This window comes from Cryptomeria japonica, chromosome 2 (genome assembly GCF_030272615.1).
Source record: "Cryptomeria japonica chromosome 2, Sugi_1.0, whole genome shotgun sequence".
Taxonomy (NCBI): Eukaryota; Viridiplantae; Streptophyta; class Pinopsida; order Cupressales; family Cupressaceae; genus Cryptomeria; species Cryptomeria japonica.
Window position 1 is genome coordinate 546606367 of NC_081406.1, and position 20785 is coordinate 546627151.

Sequence of the window (20785 nt, forward strand, 5' to 3'; positions counted from 1 at the left end):
GAAAGCCGAGAAGATTTAGGACAAAAGCAAGAATTACTAAGTCTACATATCCTTGAACTCAATGATATAATATTTTGTACGTGTTTTGAATTGCAATAGTTGTATACAAGTGTACTCAATCCAATTGATCTTTTAAGTTAACTGTCTTCTTACATCGTAATTTTTTTATGTTACAAAAGCATTTTGCATAACTTTTTGGTTTAAATTATAAGCTTTATCTATTCATCTTCAATTTTTTCCATATTTCAAAATCAACTCAATTGTATTCTAAATAATTACTCCTAAGAAAAGGCAATGTTCATTTCTTTCAACTTTTTCCTGACCTCCAATATATTACCTAAACCATATCTTGCTATCGGTGCAACCATTGCGCCTTGTTAGAGTGCAAGTGCTAGAATTATATTTCAATTATATCATTTACATTATATTTATGAAATTATATATGTGTGTGTGTATGTGGGGTGGGAGGGGGGTTTGCGTCCACCATAAATAATTCGACATTGTCCACAACATAGCATAACATCAGTACCATGACTGGATTTAACCACAGTTCTAGACATGTAAACCATCATAAGAATGCACAAACTTTGGAATTGATTAGAAAAACTCATCATAAGCTTTAAACCAATAAACTCATAAATTTCAGTCCCAATAAGCTTTGTTTAATAATGCATTACAATAAAGGCATATGAGCAAAGAATGCATGCCCATTACCCATCAGCTTGTCTACAAGCTCTCATCCCAAACAAGTCTCAAAAAAGCGTGATTTCAAAGCCTGGTGCAAATCAAAATTAAGAATATTCACAAAAGAAGCCTAATGCTTGAAATGTCTAACTTTTGTGAACATGAGAGAAACCCCATATTTATTACAGCAATCTATTGCATCTTGATCTCTCATACTTCCTCCAGGTTCAGCAATAACACCGATCCCAGCTGCACATGCTTCTTCCACTGCATCCTTCCAAGCTGCCACACGTTGATAAAGATACGGAATATAAGCACCATAGACTCGTCATCTAGTTCTCAAGACTCTAAAGCTTTGAAAAAAGAGACATAACGGGGATTTCCTTACCAAATGGGAAGAATGCATCACTAGCCAGCGCTGCACTTTTCACTTCATCACCTGCCTTACGGAGAGCTATACGCAAGCTTTCAACCCGATTTGGTTGTCCACTACCCATACCTAGCATGCACTTATTCTACCGGGAAACAAAGGTCAAATTGAAGGCAAAAGTTAAATCGATTATAGTACTGATGCGTAACACAAGAAGGGCAGATCGTTGAAAAGCTACAAATAATTTCAACGACATACATAAATGACTGAAATATGATTAGAAAGCCCATGGTAGAGAAGACTATTTACCTTTGCTATGACAATGGCATTGCTCTTGACATGCTTAACACAAAGCCAGGCAAATTTTGCATCATCCATTTCACTTTCTTGGGGACTTCTTTCAGATACAACACCAAAGTCAATGTCTTCTGGTGTATAGTCATCAGAATCTTGCAATAACCATCCCCCTCCAACTTGTCTGAGTGATCGCTTTCCATTTTTATTCGCTCTTGCTTCAAGAATCCTAAGATTTTTTGACTTACCTTTCAAAACCTCAAGACCTTTTTCAGTATACTTTGGTGCAACTACAATTTCATAGAACATTCGTGTTTCTCCATCTAGTGGACTTCTGAATTCTCGAATTTCCTTAGCAAGCTCCTGAAATGTATCACAAAGTGTTTATTGCTTGAGTACTGCGTTACTGTTTAAGAGTTAAAACCTCTACAATATATAATATTTATCTTGAGAAACTGCAAATTACCTCATTGACTTCTGTATTAAATGCCACAATCCCACCAAATGCACTAACTGGGTCTGCTCTCACTGCAAGTCGGTATGCTTCCAGAGTATCTGATCTAGATGCAACTCCACATGGATTTGTGTGTTTCACAATAACACATGTTGGACTTCTGAATTCTGAAACACAATTCCAGGCTGCATCTGCATCTAGATAGTTATTATACGACATTTCCTGCAAAAAAAAGAAAAGTATTTCAAAATTTGCTATTTTACAAACATTTAAGCACCTGAAGATGACACTTTAGCCGGAAATATATCAAATAACATAGATATAGAGAATATATTAGAACAATTGAATTGATACCATTCACTCCAATTTTTAAAAATCTTGCTTAACTAGTGGAAAATGAAATTCACACAATACCTTAAATATATTTATTTGTTAATATTATATTTTCCTAAATTATTAATGCTCAATAATGTAATATATTGTAAGATATCGAAATTTTAGTTTCTTATTAGAATCTTTCTATTTTAAGATTCTTTGTAATTCTTTATAATGATCTTCATGATCATTCGTAAATACTATCATTTTTTACCAAATTACTTTCGTAATATGGTATCAGAGCCCTGGTTATTTTCGAAATAATTTTTCAATTAAAAAATTCGTCATGAATTTTTTAATAGTTTTTTGAAAAATTTCTTTGCTTCTTCGAAATCGTGACTTCTGAAAATCGCGACTGGTGTTTTCTGCAACCTGTGCCTGTGACCTCCCGCAATCTCATTTCTGTGTTTTTTGTTTTTTTTAAAATCGCAAGACATTGATTTCTGCATTTCACGACTTTTTGCGCAGGAGGTTCAGCGACGTTCTATCTTCAGATTTCGCGACTTTTTGAAGCGCCTGTCTCCACTCACGCGACACCAAAATCCGTGATTTTTTGAAGCGCCCGTCTCCACTCATGCGACACCAAAATCCGTGATTTTTTCGCGTTTTTTGCAGCTCACGATTTTTGGCGATTTGCACGATGTGATCTTTGGTGGATTTTTTCCACCGGTGGCTTGTCTCTTCCGCGTTTTGGTGCGACAGCTCTATAAACAGTGACGGGAATATCTGGGTTATATAACTTCTACAGATTTTTTTCTGCCATTTTCGTCCACCCACGACCTTTCAATCTGCGGCTAGGGTTTTTACGAAAACCCTCTGTTTTTGGCTGCCTTGGGAAATCTGACACCAGATTCCTTCTGGGTTTTTCGAGAGCTCAACTGGGTTGTTTTCAGAATTTTGTGGGTGCATCGTTTTCCATGCCTCAAATTTTGTGCCAGTAGATTTCAAATCTGATTTCAGATTCTTTCTATGTTAAGTGCATGATCATCTTTGCGACGATGTCCACTATGTTTAAAAATTAAAATATAATGAACAAACAGTAATCTTGCTGATAGCCCTCAATTTTGCGATCTTTGCAGATAAAAATTAAAAAACAAACAAAAAATCATTTTATATTCTTAAGCTGACTCCAGGTATTCACTTGCATCAAAAGTTATTACCAGCTGATTGATGATTGAAATAATTGTCTCTCATCTTGGAACTAAATGACTAGATAGGTTCCCTCCAAGATTCATGTTTGGCAAATAGTAAAATACAATTCAAAGGAAAGGAAAAAACGATATTGCCAACTTCCTCAAAGACATGGAAAGTGTACTATTAAGTTCCAAGGTCTACAGTTTCAACACAAGTTGCTTGCACGTGTTTTCCAAGGCCTTGAAGTAATCAGCAAGTTCTTGCCAAGGCAGTATGTTTTTTGCTGAGACTGAGCAAAAAAGGGGTCTAGCTAGTCCAAGCCTGAAAACTATGGTTTCAAGTTTCAACAACAGAAAGGAGGGGATTTCAAGCATCCCCTTCTTCTGCCAAGTAAAAGGCCTAATTCTTCAATTGTTCAAAGCGGCAACACAGGTCCTACAGTCAAAATCAACATCGGTCAGAATCTCCTAGTTAACAAGATCCCTTGCTACATATGCATCCTGTCCCCTAGGAGGTGGGGGCTCCAATAACTCAAGAGAACTACTGTTGCTTCTTGATGCAGCACCAGAAGATGAAAGGCAACATGTGGAAAAGCAATCGTTTCATCTTCCACAACAGTTACTTCATGCAGATCTATGCTGACTATGGCAAAACAGAGCAGAGGTGGGCATTTTTCACACATCATATTCTGAAGTTGATACCAAGTAGAGGTACCAATACACAACATGTCATCACATATGCAGCTAAATCTCACATTAAGATTTATCTCACAACCCTTGAGGCACATCCCCATTATGGAGCATAGTAATCTCATGATATCTCATGGTGCATGCCTAGCCAGATATGACATTATGTATCTATACTAATAGTTTACATGTACATAATCAACTCTCTATTCTTGTGCTCTGCTCATTCATTTACATCTCAGCTCTGCAATTTTATTTAGAATGCAATTGTTATTGTCATTTGCTTCAGTTTATAACTCTAGGTTCAAACAATTAAGTGTTTTGTCCTCTAAATACTTCTAGGAACCCGATCAGCAGTAGTAAAGTTGTCAGTCAGTCAGTCTCCCTAAGTAAAACAGTGGTATCAATGCAGTTAGTTAAGAAGGATAAAATGCTCCTGTTGTGGAGAAGTGGTCAAGAGTTGCAATTGAATTGTGCTTAACTCTATCATAGAAAGGTTACATCAAATGGAAGCAAAATGGTGCCAATTACAAAGAAACTTCAACAAGAATTAAAATCAACAAAGATATTCAACTGAATTTGACCATACTAGAGACAGGTACGAAGAGATGCAAAAAAAGCATGGGCATCTCCAATCAGCTCAAGAGGCAACAAAAGGAAAATAGTAAGATCTCATTATTTTCAAAATTCTAACAATTCATCAGATTTACTTAAGAATTTTAAACAATGGCAAAAGGAACTAGTTCCAAGCTTTTGAATAAAATATTAAAAAGAACTGCAATGGCTAGGACTAGCAAAAGCAGATCCCAGACATCAGATGTTGTCTTGAGGTAGAATTGAAGCCCAAGAAAGATAGACTCCGAGATATATTGGTGTGCCTACAACATGACTGCAACCCATTCAACAGCAAAAAAAACATGCTCGAATACAACCCAGGAAACCTTCCTCCCACACATAGAGGGTATGCATCTCATTCTATCATTTGCAGTTATTGTGAAAGATAAGATGTTACCTAGATATTGTGGAATCTTTGTCTTTTGTGAATGATGTGGAATGTGCAATCACAGTAAGACTTGTCAGTATTAATTACTATTCCTTTTCAAAAATATTCTGGGTTGATAAAGATGAAATGTGGCTGGTTTTCCCAATTGAGATGCAAAGTTACAAAGAGTTATATCCTCTTTATGAAGTACACACAACTCGTCAGAAATCAGTTTTTACAATCAACCCAAAACTTAATACAATTGGTGGTAGCAAGAGTTCTATTGTCAGCATCAACATAGGACAAATTTTCATAGTTGAAAAACACCCTCACTGAAAGATCCCTGACTAGAAATCTTATCCAAACTGCTGATTGTTTTCAAATTCAAATTCTTTGACCAGAGAAAAGTGTTTTTTGGGAGTTTGTGGTTTTACAATTTTTTGTTATTTCTTTGGAATTTTGACAATGCATGAAAATATAATAAATGCAATACAATAAATATTGAGTTGGAAATGAAATTCAAACTTCTGATTTTTAATTGCAGCAAGTACATATAAATTTGAAATGTCTATTCTTGGCAAACTAAGCCAATTAAGGCCTACCGGAAGTCCAGCGCTGAGGTTTGAAGGTGGCATATAAGCCTGGAATGAGGAATGACTGAACCAAGCACCTCCAGTTGCTATTAATGGCTGCAAATGACTTTATTTCACTCTAGGATAATTAACTAAAACCTTTTGATAAAGAAAGCCCAAGTCTGGTATGAATCCTGAAATCTTGCCAAGCAAGATCTCCAAAATTAGCCAATTTTCCCACTGTTTTGCTGTTATAGATCATAATTGACGTCCTTCCACCAAAGAAGCTATTGGATTATTCTTATTTGCTGATAACAATAAAATATGAGCACTCAAACCAACTAATTAACCCTTAATTTATTTATTTGGCTACCCCAGGCAAAGTAAGTGGTACGGCCCTGCTGGGAAAGGTGTGGCCTGCATAAAACAATATCAACTCTGCTATTTGCTGATGGAACCTTGCCCAGATCTGATCGGTTGCCTCCTATACTGTTGTAACTGACAAATGCCTGCTGATTTGACCCTCTATTGGTCATATGCAAGCTGATATAGCTCCCACATGGTGTCACAATGAAAGGGTTTTCGTCCTTCCACTACAAATCAGAGGGTACCGTCTCCAATTTGCTGTTCTCTGCCATATTGCAGACCTGAACCTTCAAAATTAGATGTAAAAATAAAATTCAGAATGCTCTCCAATTACCCCCAAACCTTCTTTTTACCTCTCCAACCCTAATTCGAACTTCTCATGGCATCTTAGAAAGATTCCCATGGAATCTTAAACCTCCAAAAAGGTACGCCCAAGTATGGGTAAGCTCATCATTAAAGTGGGGCCACCTTTTGATTAAAAAAACAACTTAGAAAAAGGTGCCATGGTGAAAACATAAAGTTGTTTAATAATCATCTTATAACTTATTTACTTTTCTATTTTTCGATAAAGTATCTTTTATAACTTCAAATTATAAAGTTATTTTATTAACTTACCAAAGTCATAAAATGACCGAAGTATAGAACTTCCTTTGGTAAGCAACTCATCTCCAACCACTAAATTCACCTATGGAGACGAAAGACAGGTGAATCTCCATCCTGGTAGATCACTTAGGAAGTGGGGACATTACACTCACTACCTGGCATCCATGCCCCCTTGCTTGCAGCCAAGAGTTCTTCTATGACTCAAGGGACCCCCAAAACTTGACATCACTAATCTATAAAGCCATTGAAAGACAACAGATCACAGACATGGATGAGCAACTGTTTCATGTAATATCCCCTTTTGGAATGTTCCTAAACCTTGCCCTAAACTCATTAGTTCAATACAAATAAGAAATATAGTGCATTTAAAATACAAACTTACCAATTGCCAACTTCCTTTCCAACATAAACTTTGGCTTAAACCCTGCAATAATGTTAGTCAACATTTGAGATGTAATTCATTAGACCAACAATTACTTCCACAAAGGTTAGGGATCCAACAACACATAAATGCATATACATCAATATATCCTTTGTAACGTTCCTTAACTTATTTAGATCTATAATAAATCGTGTAATAACATCCCTCGATGGGATCTAATCTATAGTTTCATTTTCAATATTTAACCATAGTAGGGATTGGAGAGGAAGCACAATAAGGCGCCTAAAACATTCACCGTAACTACACCCAAAGGCGCAGGGCATCCTAAAATGATAATTGATTTTTCGATGTCGTGTTAGCAAAGGAGACGAAGGCTCCTTAAATAAGCAATTACAAGCAACGTTTCTAAAACAAAGACGAAAGACCGAAAAGAAACATTCTAAATAAGAACAAACTACGAAAAGAAAATATCCTAAACTAACCAAATGACCATTATAGAAACATTACATAATTACTTGAATACCCTCCCTTAATGGTCATTCTACTAACTACCATACAAAATACTTGACATAATATGCAAGCCATTTGGCCATGAATGCATAGAAGGCTACCCCCTTCTCTTCGGAACGCTCTGTGACATGACCCTGTTGAGACTGTTGGAAATCAGAGAAATTTACACAATAAAATAATATTCTATATATCTTCTCTTCAATAGACATTACATATTTATAGGATATGTATATCATATTTTATAAAAAACTTCCTATAACAACTCCCGAAATATAAGAGTTGTTTCAACAACTCAAATCCCTACAAACACTCTCAAATCTCTACGTGAGTTGTATTTTCAACTCACATTATTATTTTCACAGACAACTAAATATTTGTTGCACATAATTAAAATATGTAAACACTAATCTCTAACACCCCCCCTTAGTGTGAACATGGTAGAGAAACATTTACACACTCCTTTGCAGTATGCTCACCCTTGTGGCATGCCCATTCTCGTGGCTTGTGACCTTGATTTAAAAGACAATCTCTCTCCTTCAATGGTTTTAAACAAGCTTACCACAAACCTTAAAGTGAACAAGAACCCATCAACTGTCCACCTCGTGTGATTTTTTTGGATCCTCCCACAAACCCTTTCAAGATCCATGAACTGACTTACTCTGGTGCTTTTGTTTGCCACTATGCTTGTACATCAAGAAAGTTATATAGAAATCAACTTATATATCACAACTCTAAAAAACCCATACTAGAAAAAGTTTCACATTACATTCCATAAGAACACAATGTTCTTAATTTTACTCATTGTTATTGATCGCTGCCACTCGATCTCAAACAACATAGACAACTGCCACTGCCACCGGAAACTGTCCTTGACTTTAGTCATTTTGGCGTGAAATGAGAATGGAACATTGGTTATTATTCCCCCCCACAATGTGAAATTTCCACTTATTCACACAACCAGGAACACTGAAAAGTGAATCATATCATGTAGCATACTACTATCCGGATCTTGTTGTCTAGATCTTGATGCACATGATCACCATTTCTAATGAATGTATTCATTGAACAATCATCTTCCAACAAAGTACAACAGTCAAAGGATCACCACAATCAAAGGACCTCTGCAGTCATCTACTCTCCAATACAATCATTTTTCAGCATTCACACACCGGCCTAAAAAGCTAAAAAAACACAATGCATTTTGCACATTTGTCACCATATCATGCATGCAACCTCGTAGTTGATGATTGACGAGAGGTCGTTGATTGACCTCCAACCTTCGATGCCTTTGTCCTCCATTCCAATTTGCTACTAAGTAAATTTGGTATTGAAACTCAATTTGTAGTTTATGCCCCCCAAAAGATGGACATCACGTACAAGCGATAGTGCGTCCAATTACAATTGAAGCAATTTTTATTTCTTTTTATAATTTTTTGACACTAAGAATTGATAGACCTAAATCCAAAAGAATGCAAATTGACTTTGAATTGCTTTGACAACATACAATATTTTATTTTACTTTTAGACTATGAAAAACTAATACTTGACATTTCTAGATTGACATAACTAATAAATAATAACAATTTAACTTCTATTTAAAATATACAATTAAATACTTAATTATAGATGAAGACTTTCAAAACCTAAACTAGACTCAACCATGTGTTCTCTGCCCTATTTAACTTATCATGACACATGTTGTCAATATAATTCCTACTAACTGCTTAAAAGATGCCTCACATTTTATAAATACACCTTGCTAGAAGAGATGAACATCCCAACGTTACCAACTCTAGCTTCATGCATTGATAAAGGCACATTGGAGGAAGAACCTTGCGTTTGCACTTTGAACAAACAGCCAATGCTAAGATTTTCCTAAGGACAAATCTTGTCATTGTAGCTTACTCCAAACTTGCAGTCAAAGAAGTATCTTCACCAAACACCAAACACAATTTGCAGAACAAGACCATGAATAGAAAGACATGGGGTTGCAGGTCAAGATTTTGTCGTGTAACAAATATTAAGTTGTGTGTGAAAATAATAATGTGAGTTGTTAATACAAATCATGTAGAGATTTGAGAGTGTTTGTAGGGATTTGAGTAGTTGAGACCAAAGAAGCAAACATCGAGAAAAAATCGTGATTAATCAACGATCGGGAAGGTTGCTGATTTTTTCCCCCTGATTTTTTCCCTCAAAAAATCACGAAAAAAGAGGTCAACGATTTTTTCAGATTTTTCAACGTTTTATTGTCGATAAATCGCAAAAAATTCGCAGAAATAATCCAGAAAAAAACACAAATAAGGAAACCTGCCTTTGCTTTTGACTGGCGACAGGGCAAAGTCAGGACTCCTGGCTTTTTCCACCACGTGTTGAGACAAGGAAGGACACGATTTACCATTGCAGAAGTTACAGAATAAGTGGATCGTGGTCTATGATCAACTAGGCCCAAAGCGAGGTAATATCGCATGTGAGAAGCTGCTTATACTGGACAAATCACTGCTTGTGCCTAGGAACACAAGCCTATCTGAATATCATTGTCATCACCAGCTGGGGAATATCCGATCAAGCAAAGTAGTATGTATTTGGCATTCTGTATCTGAGTTCAAACTGTTAAGGAGATTATTAATGGTGATGGTTAATTATGAAATGAATGTATTCATGTTTGAACTGAGTTTTTGTGACTATTATAAATATATAAGCTGGTAGTTCTATGACTTAATTAGAACCCTTATTTCAGAGAACCCGTATCTGCTCTCGCAATTGTGGTTCCTCCCTAACCCACAAATGACTGCCTGTAGGAGAATAAATAGATAAATTAAATCAATAATTTGGTAATCTAGATAGTTTAGTAATTCTCCTTACATAACTATACCAAATTACATATGAGAATATACTTTAGACATTAGCATCTTATTGCATACCACAATACTTGTCAATCACAAATTTGCTGTTTCTGAATGTAGACTTCTTATATCAGATCAGATCAAATTCCTTGATGAATGCAGATTTTATATATAAGAACTTCTGCTCTGATTCGATGCAATAATCAGAATTAGACCTCCTTATTCGAGATCAAAATATTTATTCGATTCTCATTCCAGTCAAGTCTGAATTTCTGATTATAGATTTAATGTCTCATCCTCTTATTTCCTATTTCCTTCAATGCCCCTTCAAGTGAGGCATCAACTCCTCTTTATATCTTTCATTTTGGGAAGTGTTGTGTCTTTTAGTTTTGAAAAGATACACCTGTTCATTTGCTGCCTTTTCCTTTCAGCCACCGCTGTTCTAGGGTCATTGCTTCTTATTCTTTATTTATTTGTTGCTAGTAATAATACCTTTTTACTAATCTCAGCCGGCCCCCTGCTTTATCTATAATCTTTTAAATCTTGGTCGGCTTTTTGTATTTTGATTAATTACATTGCCTAGGTTTATGGGAGGTCAGCCTTTTGTATTTTCATCAATTGCATCAACTAGGGCTATTTGGGAGGTCGGCCCCCTTTGAGTTTCTATTAATTTTTTGCCTGAACTTCATTTATTAAAGCTGCGATCTGATTCACAGGACAGGGGCATGACATTTCATCTTCCCCTTGTCCTCTAAATTTCATACATATATACATCATCTATTATTGTAAAGTATGGTAACTAGTAAAGCAGTCCAATAAGGGATTTGTCTACACTCAGTTTTGTTAGAAATTGTGTTAGTGTTCACATCAATATGTTTGATAATGTTGAAGAGCACATGGTTATACTGAGAGGGGGGGGAGGGCGGGGTGAATCAGTATAACAACCAATTTTACCAATTTAAACTTTTTCAACTTCAATCACAAGTATATAACTTATCTCATTAACATATTCATTGCACACCAACATTCATATGTGATCTAACTAATATGAACACAAATAGAACACAAGATATATACGTGGAAACCCTTACGGGAGAAAACCACGGTAAATCAATGCTTTTATGTATCTCTTCTTTTACCTACTAGAGGCACTAACCCCTAACTCTGTTTGTTTGTGAGCACCAACCCACTGGAAGCACCAACTCCAAATTCAGAATTCGTGAGCACCTACCCACTTCAAATAAATCTGATTTTCCACCTTTACAATGTTGCTGTACCAACTGATGATGGATATTATTTTCTTCCACAAATTCTTTCTTCAACGTGCTGATATGGTGATGACAATCTCCTCATATTATTTTACTTCATGATACTGCTCCAAAGTATGATTATCTTTGTCATAGAGTGTTCAAAACTCTTCATATATATATGTCCTATATATATTCTTTTATTTCCTCACATTCACATAACTCTGAAAACTCTTTATTTTCGGTATTGTAATCTCAGCATAACTTCCCTCAATATTCACAGTCTAATATAATCTCAGACCTATTATCCTCCTCTACGTTCAGAATTATAATATCAGCATGATATATTCAATACAATTATTTTTCTTCTTCATAAGTTTATTGCAGCATTATATATTCCTTACACCATCTGAAATATATTTTCTGAGTCACTGCACTTTTACAGCATTATTATATTCTTCTATGATTTTTCAGAATTATTTTATTCTTTTGTTTTTACTCACACTTCATTATACACTATTTATTCCTGATTGGAATTCATGTATTGATTAAATCAATACTTCACACGTATTCTTTCCACCCTCTATATTTTTCATCATAAATCTGTAGTAGTATTCATACAATTGTCTTACTTAATCCAGTGCACATATTATATTTGATTGTCTTCTTCACACAGCACACCTGTACGCAGCACTCTGCACAGATCCACCTTATAAAAAAATGAATTGCCTTTCCCTTTATCTTTAATATACCCTTTCATATAAGGGTTACGACTTTTCAAAAACCATCAAATGGTTGTGTTGATTTGTTTTGCTAAACCGATTTGACTAATCCATAAAACCATCGAACTAAGATATCAATCAATGAAATGATTGATTAGTCAAGCCATTAACTATCGGTTATCTCAACCGAATTTGATAAGGACCTTTCATCAACACTCATGTTTAATATCCATCGATAAGAATAATTTTGGTCATAAAAAAATCTTCGAACTATACTATATCTCTTTGCTGTTAAACAAATCACGATGCTGGCTTAAATTTGCTGGTACATTTCAGAATTGTGTCTTCCATATTTAAACCAATGCATAAACTTATTTCTGTATTATATAATCTTCCATTAAAGTTGTTGTTCGCTCATTCTTTAATATCGCTGCTTTTCTGTCAATTATATTTTCTTGTAGATGAAATATTAATCATTAAACTCACATCTTCAATGATGAACCCGAATCATGATTGTCTTTAGTCGCATCCTTTCCATTGTGGCTGTTTGGCTCTTCATGTGTATGATCGTTGTTCATTAACCATGCTTTGCTGCTGCCTTTGTGAATATAATGAACCGCTGTTTACTATGTTTGTATGACAATTATTTATCAGTTTCTTTTCATTCTTTAGCCACGTACCATATCATCCTACGGGTGGCAAGGAGTGTTGACCAACGTTAATAATGACTCATCAATAAATGGATATCTTACCTTGCACCTTTCCATAATTTATAATGTTTGTTTTATATTTTTGATTGCCACATATCCATCTTTATTTCAGACTGAATGAATTAACTGTTAAAGTTGTAACTGGAGAAAGACAAGATTCAGAAATCTGAAACTCAAAAAACTCACAAGTACACAATACACAAAAATTATCCTAGGAAAACCCTCCACTTGAGGGTGAAAAACCCAGCCACACCAAAATGAACCTTTTATTAAGATCACAAATCTGATACAAAGATTATGTGAGCTCAGAACTAAACACACTTGTTATCATATAACAATCCACAGTAGAATCTGAGACTATTCAAGAGTGACTGAATCTACTACAAAACAAATAGCATATAAATTACGAGAAACTCCTCGTATCAAAGACTACAGATACAAAACAACAAAATGTTCTCACTGAATAACTTCACGTCTTCAATCTAAGACATTCGCAGTACTCCAAGAAATACAACAGAAAAGACAGAAAAGGATGTAAGATCGCAACATAATATGATCTCCAACAAAAGATCGAACATCACATAGGATGATAGAATAAGCACAAAAAGAATCAACATGTTCGCGTACCCCGCAAACTGACTAAAATACTTCCCGAGAAAATCAAACACCGCGCATGAAGAAGAAGATCGGTTACACAACCGACACAAGAGGGAAGGACAACGGACATACTCCACAACGGAAAAGAAACGGCTGCCAACGCAGAATAATTCCACATAAGCAAACGAAGCTTGCCAACGGCTGGAGACATGTGAAGATTCGCATGAAGAAATTGAGGCTTGAACGAAGCACAAAAAAATCTCTCTCAAAGCTATAAAACTTCAACACTCCCTCTTAGCAAGAGAGAGATCTTCAATATGTCATCACATGACAAGTACACATAACTGCAACCAAAGAGATGTCAACAAAAATCTCATCATAGATTTTCTCAAATAAAATTATTATCTCAGCATAACAACATTCACCATAGCTATCCTAAAGGGTGAAACAGAAAAACAGAAAATAAAGTCATGGAGTCACACACATGACTTCCACCATGGCTACCCCCAGAGGGTGGAACAAGGGATTTCACCTCGAACTTCTCTCTCAAAGGAGAACTCATTAACAAGGGATTTCACCTTGAACTTCTCCCTCAGAGAGAAGAACTCATTAACAAGGGATTGCACCTCGAAATTCCCCCTCACAGAGAAGAACTCGTTAACAAGGGATTACACCTCGAACTTCTCCCTCACAGAGAAGAACTCATTAACAAGGGATTGCACCTTGAACTTCTCCCTCACAGAAAAGAACTCATTAACAAGGGATTGCACCTCGAACTTCTCCCTCACAGAGAAAAGCTTATTAACCAAAAACTGTCCCTTCCTCTGAAGCTGAAAGAATCAAGCTCCCTCTGAAGCTGAAAGTCGAGCTCCCTCTAAAGCTGAAGTGTCAGGTTCCCTCTGAATTGTAATTCCTCCTCTTCAAGAAAATGTCTACAATCACCAACTCAATCTCATGGCAACCATCATGAAGGTCTTCCTTCCTTGAATGCAATCTCTCATCATCCTTATGTTCCCCAGTTCATCTTGAAAGCATTAAGAGAGATTACTAATAGTTCAAGACTATCTCGAAGAGAAATATTAATGCTAAAATGATACATGATTCACTATCCCAATGATATAGCATGAATTAATAATAACATGAAAAATTCATGAACATTATTCAACCACAAAGAAAATACTTATCTTTCTATAAGTTAGTCTTCCACCAATGTTCTTTCCTAATCTTGCTCAGCAATGGAATTTTCAACCATACTAAAGCATCTAGTGATGATGACTTAGTGGCCTTTGGCCCTCGTCATCACTCACTATCCATCTTCAGTTCAACGACAATCATATTTACATGCAAAGATCGCTCAAAGCACACCTTTAAGAAAAATCACTAAAAACCAATTCCTTCACCGAAGCTGTTCTGATTTCAAAATCCTTGAAGAATAAAGAATACACGAATAGAAGGAACACTTGGCTTCTGAAGAAACCGCTCAACAAATGATGAAATGTCTACAGAAGATTTTAGCAACTCTTTTCATTTAGAAAGACTCAAATCGCATGCATAAGTTCTGAGAAATAGTTGATTGGACATCTGCAACCTGTTGACTGAACTCCCTCAAAAGCACAGGATCTACCTTCAGGCAGTTAGGCTATATAGAAGGAACCTGGCTCTGATACCATGTTAAAGTTGTAACTGGAGAAAGACAAGTTTTAGAAATCTAAAACTCAAAAACTTACAAGTACACGATACACAAAAATTATCCTGCGAAAACCCTCCACCTGAGGGTGAAAAACCTAGCCACACCAAAATGAACCTTTTATTATGATCACAAATCTGATACAAAGATTATATAAGCTCAAAACTAAACATGATTGTTATCATATAACAATGCACAGTATAATCTGAGACTGTTCAAGAATGACTGAATCTACTACAAAACAAATAGCATATAAATTACGAGAAACTCCTCGTATCAAAGACTGCAAATACAAAAGAACAAAATGTTCTCACTAAATAACTTCATATCTTCAATCTAAGACATTTGCAGCACTCCAAGAAATACCACAGAAAATACAGAAAATACAGAAAATGATGTAAGATCGCAGCATAATATGATCTCCAACAAAAGATTGAACATCACACGGGATGATAGAATAAGCACAAAAAGAATCAACATGTTCGCGTACCCCACAAACTGACTAAAATATTTCCCGAGAAAATCAAACGTCGTGCATGAAGAAGAAGATCGGTTACACAATGGACATACTCCACAACGGAAAAGAAACGGCTGCCAATGCAAAATAACTCCACATAAGCAAACGAAGCTTGCCAATGGCTGGAGACATGTGAAGATTCGCATGAAGAAATTGAGGCTTGAACAAAGCACGAAAAAATCTCTTTCGAAGCTATAAAACTTCAACATTAACCACTGTCTTATAACTCCTATACATGGAATTATTTTGTCTTTAGTGAGGGCTCTAACATTAAGAGGTGGGTGTTGTCGGCATAAACTGCCTATTGTTATGTTTGATAATATTTGTTATCCGACAAGGTATTAATTAATTGCATTGAGTGGGTTGTTAGTCCCAAGTAGTTATGTGTCGGTTGGTTGACGGTTGTGTACTCTCAGCGACCGTCGGGTCCTTTAAATATGTCGTGTACTGTCAAGGAAGGAGGACGGTATTGTCGGATCTGTTGTAATCCTTGGCCGACCATCTCTGGCCTTCTTCTCTGTAATGATTGCATGTGCAAATAAAGATATATTTTACTGCCGTGTCTGGCATGCATTGTCATGTACATTGTTAGTTTCTATATTTAATTTACCAGTTGTACCAGCAAACAGTGGGCCCCATAAACTTGTCTTTTAGTGGGGAGCTCTAACATGAAAAGGTGGGCCCCATAAATAGTTTATTCTTAATTCTTTTAAGACACAAGTAATATGTAATTGTTTCATAGAAGTCTGCACACATAAATTAAGTTAATCTCTATATTTCTTCTATGGTCTGGTCATTTATTGACTGATGAACTTATCCTTTTCTCAAATCTGAACTTTGTATCTTCCAAAATCTGTACTTATTTATCTCCCATAGACTCTTATAAATCTGTATGTAACTTTGTTCAAATCTGCACACACACACACACACACATATATATATCTGCTGCCATATACTCAGAAATCTGTCAAAGCTGATTACTGTGCCTTCTTAAATCTGCAGCAATTCTTCATACTCTTCTTTCTAATAAATTTCTCATATATAAAACTTTCTTTTAATCTGGTATAGAGACTGATTATCTTCAGGGAACATATACACAGTTACTAATTTCCATTCTTATACTCATTATATTTACCTTACACACGTCTGCTGATATATGATATGCCTTTGTATACTGCTTACATTCACATACACCTTTCACTTATTACCTCTTATACTTCTTTAGTATATTTCTTCACTGAGAGGTAACTCTTTATTAGTCCATAATGTCTCTATTATATGTCATTGCTGCATATGATCACTGCATACCCACATCTTGTATATGAAGTTCATCTTCAATTCTGATCATTAATCTGATCATGGAGATGCCTTCAATTCTGATCATTAACCTGATCATGGAGATGTCTTCAATTCTGATCCTTCAATGGTTTCATGTGGATGTCTTCATATAAATCACAGCTATCCAATTCATATAAATCATAGATGAAAAACTCGGATTTTGCAATAACTCGGCAAGGCCAAAAAATTTTAAAAACTCGGCAAAAAACTCGGCAAAACTCGGCAACTTTATCGAACATTTGAAAATACATTTTTTTTTTATATATAATTCAAAAACACACATTTACACCAAATTTGTATAACATATATGATTTCCATGATATATAAATCAAATTTTTTTGGTAATACATAGCAACAAATGCAAGTATCATAGCATAAACCAAAAACCAAGTGCAACATATGTATAAGAGTTCAATACATATCAACGTATCATAGTGACAGTCTCATAGAGTTATAGAGTCATAGACCACAAAACAAGAACCTCTGAAATTCTGATTACATATCAAGTTCAAAGTTTGGTATCAATGAAATTATGAAAATAAGAAATCATAAATTGCGTCTACGACTAAAGCTCAAAATAGATTGTGGCCGCTGGGTGGGTGGTGCTGAAGTAGTGGCAACATCCTCAACACTAACAGGTGCCTCTTCTGCATGATCAACCTCCTGCTCCTCCTCACGTGCTGCCACTTCCGCATCCCATTCCTCTCCTGCCCTCTCCAACTCACTCAGCTGCTCATTAGTAAGGAATGGATCCAAATCATTATCAACATCATCAGGAGAAGCAACCCATTCTGCTGCATATGGATCAATGTCATCCAAGTCAAGTGCTTCATGTGAATCTTGCCCTAGCACCTTCTTCTCATGTAATCGAATGTTGTACCGCACATAGACAAGATCATTCAAGCGTTGTTGAGTCAACCTATTGCGCTTTTTTGTGTGGATGTTCTCAAAAACACTCCAGTTGCGCTCACAACCAGAAGCACTACAAGGCTGTGATAATATGCGGATGGCAAGCTTTTGAAGATTAGGCGTTGTGGCACCATAATCTTCCCACCACAAATCTGCAAGGATACAAAATGTGATTTATAACTTGTAAAGATTTCAATAATCTTAAAGAGAGAAATAAATGGTAAAAATTAAACATATGTTTTTTTTTACCTGGTCGTAAGGTGGCTCTCCTACGTTTGCAATCAGGTGAAGAAAACAATTCCCCTAAGGCCTTCTTATAACTCTGCAACTCATCAAGTATCAGGTCTCGAAGGATCTCATCATCAACTAATCTCCGAATGCATGTGTCAAGGCCAATTCTAACCTCTGCATCTGCTTTGAAACTCGGAGAGTAAAAAAACTTGGGATTCAAGAAGTAGGCAGCAGCATGAATATGTTGGTGGAGTTGATGGTTCCACCTCCGATCAATTATGCGCCATATGGGTTCATACTTGGTCTTGTTTGACCCATACAAGTGTTGAATCGCCTCTTTGGCCTTATCCATGGCCTCATATAGATACCCCATGGAGTTATGATCCCCATCCACCATTCGTAGCACCCTCACCAACGGTTCCGACACCTAGATATAAAAAATCTAACAAAATCAGCAGATTGAAATATTAGAAAATTAAATAATAAATCATCAATTAAAGTTTCAAAACTTACATTGATGATCTCCTCCACCATCTTGGCAAAATTAGTATCAAAAATGGCAATCACAACCTTCTCTGCTTCAGGCTTTGTAGCATAAGGACTCCCCAACCATCTTTCACTCACGAACATCCGCTTCAGGTTGGGCAATGTAGCAAGTATGTTCTGCAAGGTGAGGAAATTGGTAGCAAAGCGTGTGACCCCCGACCGCACAAGATCCTTACCTTCAGTGTGTTCTCTCATAAGATTCAGGACCCATGTGTGATTGTAGATGTATTTGGTGATATTCCTTCCATCTTCAACCACTTTCTTTACCCAACTTAGTTTCCCTATGTCCTCAAGGAGCAAGTCAAGACAATGGGCAGCACAAGGGCTCCAAAATAATGTCGGATGTCTAGCCATTAGAAGTTTGCCGGCTGCCACATATGCAGCTGCATTATCAGTCACAACTTGGATGACATTCTGCACTCCCACATCCATCACCACTTCATCCAACATGTTGCACAAGGTCTCCGCATTCTTCACTTCATTGGAGGCATCAATTGATTTTAAAAATACTAACTGTCCTCCTGAAGCAACTAGAAAGTTGATGAGTGTCCTGTTCCTACCATCTGTCCATCCATCAGAAAGAATGGTGCAGCCATTCTTTTCCCAAATAGTCCTTTGCTCTTCCACTAATGCATGAGTGTTTTGGACCTCATCCTGCAATAACGGTCCACTTACCTCGTAACGGCTTGGGGATTTGAACCCCTTACCTGCCACAGTCAACGCGGTGACCAATTGGTCCCAAGATGGACTAGAAATAGCATTGAACGGAACATCGTTGTAGATAAAAAATCTAGCACACGCCACCTTGGCTTGTTGGTGAGCCTCTTTATTCCATGCAGTGCCAAGCAATCCAGGTTGTGCACCAGGAGTGTTACGTGGAATAAAGAAGTTTTCCATGTTGCTGTCCAAAGTTCCCTTTGCTCGTATCCGTGGCCCAAGGGAAGAACCAGATGTCCCCACATCTGTATGTGACCCCATGGAACTCAAATCTGCCCTTGGGGCTGCCATTGCCTCTGCTGTTCTCTTTTTTGTTGCCTTCCTTTGATCATATGCTTCAAGCGTTGCTATTGCATCTCTCGTAGCCTCTTCAGTACATTCCGTACAGCTTGTGGTATCTCGGCATTGAATTTTTGCAAGGTGATATTTGAACCTATTAATGCCACCTTTTACAATTTTTTTGCAATGGTTGCAAAAAACATCTCCTCGTTTTGGACCTGGTCTCCCATGTTTCCAACAAGGGTCTCTCTTTTTGCCACCAACTTTAACTGTAGAAGCTGAATCCATTTTCTTTCAAAAAGATGTGGAAAAGAACCTAGCAAAAGAGAGGCAACATTTAGAGATAAATAACATTGTTACCAAAAAAAATCACAAACATCCAAAAATTACAATGACTGTATAACTGTATTTTATTTACAGTCAAAATAGATGACTCTCTAAAATTAAAATTTTTAATTGGTTGTGTATTTTTTTAAGTTTTTAACTTCAAATTTAAATTTAAATGAAATACTTTAATACACATTGACATTACACAATTGACAGTCATTTCAAATGACTATGAGTATTTCACAATTGACTGTGTAATACACAGTCATTAATTACAATGTACATTAATGATTAATGTATTACACAGTCATCAGTCATTTGAAAATGACTATGTATTACACAGTCATTTCAAAATTTCAAATGACCGTGTATTACACAGTCATCAGTCATTTGAAAATGACTGTGTATTACACAGTCATCAGTCATTTGAAATTTTGAAATGACTGTAATGACTGTGTATTACACAGTCATTTGAAAATGACTGTGTAATACACAGTCATTTCTCATTTGAAATGACTGTAATGACTGTGTATTACACAGTCATTTCAAATGACTGATGACTGTGTAATACACAGTCATTTGAAAATGAATGTGTATTACACAGTCATTTGAAATGACTGTGACTGTGTAATGATGACTGTGTAATACACAGTCATTTGAAAATTTGAAATGACTGTGTATTACACAGTCATTTGAAAATTGA

At 36.1% G+C, this 20785-nt stretch overlaps 1 protein-coding gene and 1 long non-coding RNA gene across 2 annotated transcripts in view; one reads left to right on the forward strand and one right to left on the reverse strand.

The window, feature by feature from the left end:
- Positions 1–573: 573 nt before the first annotated feature.
- Positions 574–20785, reverse strand: part of LOC131052339 (uncharacterized) — a 67319-nt gene continuing 47107 nt past the window's right edge. The window contains exons 8-11 of the mRNA XM_057986980.2: positions 1815–2024; positions 1364–1711; positions 1073–1199; positions 574–966 (exon numbers count right to left, since the gene is read on the reverse strand). Of these exons, the coding sequence (XP_057842963.2) occupies positions 815–966; positions 1073–1199; positions 1364–1711; positions 1815–2024 (837 nt within the window). The 3' untranslated portion in view covers positions 574–814. The remainder of the gene's footprint in view (positions 967–1072; positions 1200–1363; positions 1712–1814; positions 2025–20785) is intronic.
- On the forward strand, positions 2389–3231 carry LOC131873657 (uncharacterized). Its single transcript, XR_009371583.1, has 2 exons — positions 2389–2535; positions 2646–3231. It is a non-coding gene; the product is annotated as an uncharacterized LOC131873657 (long non-coding RNA).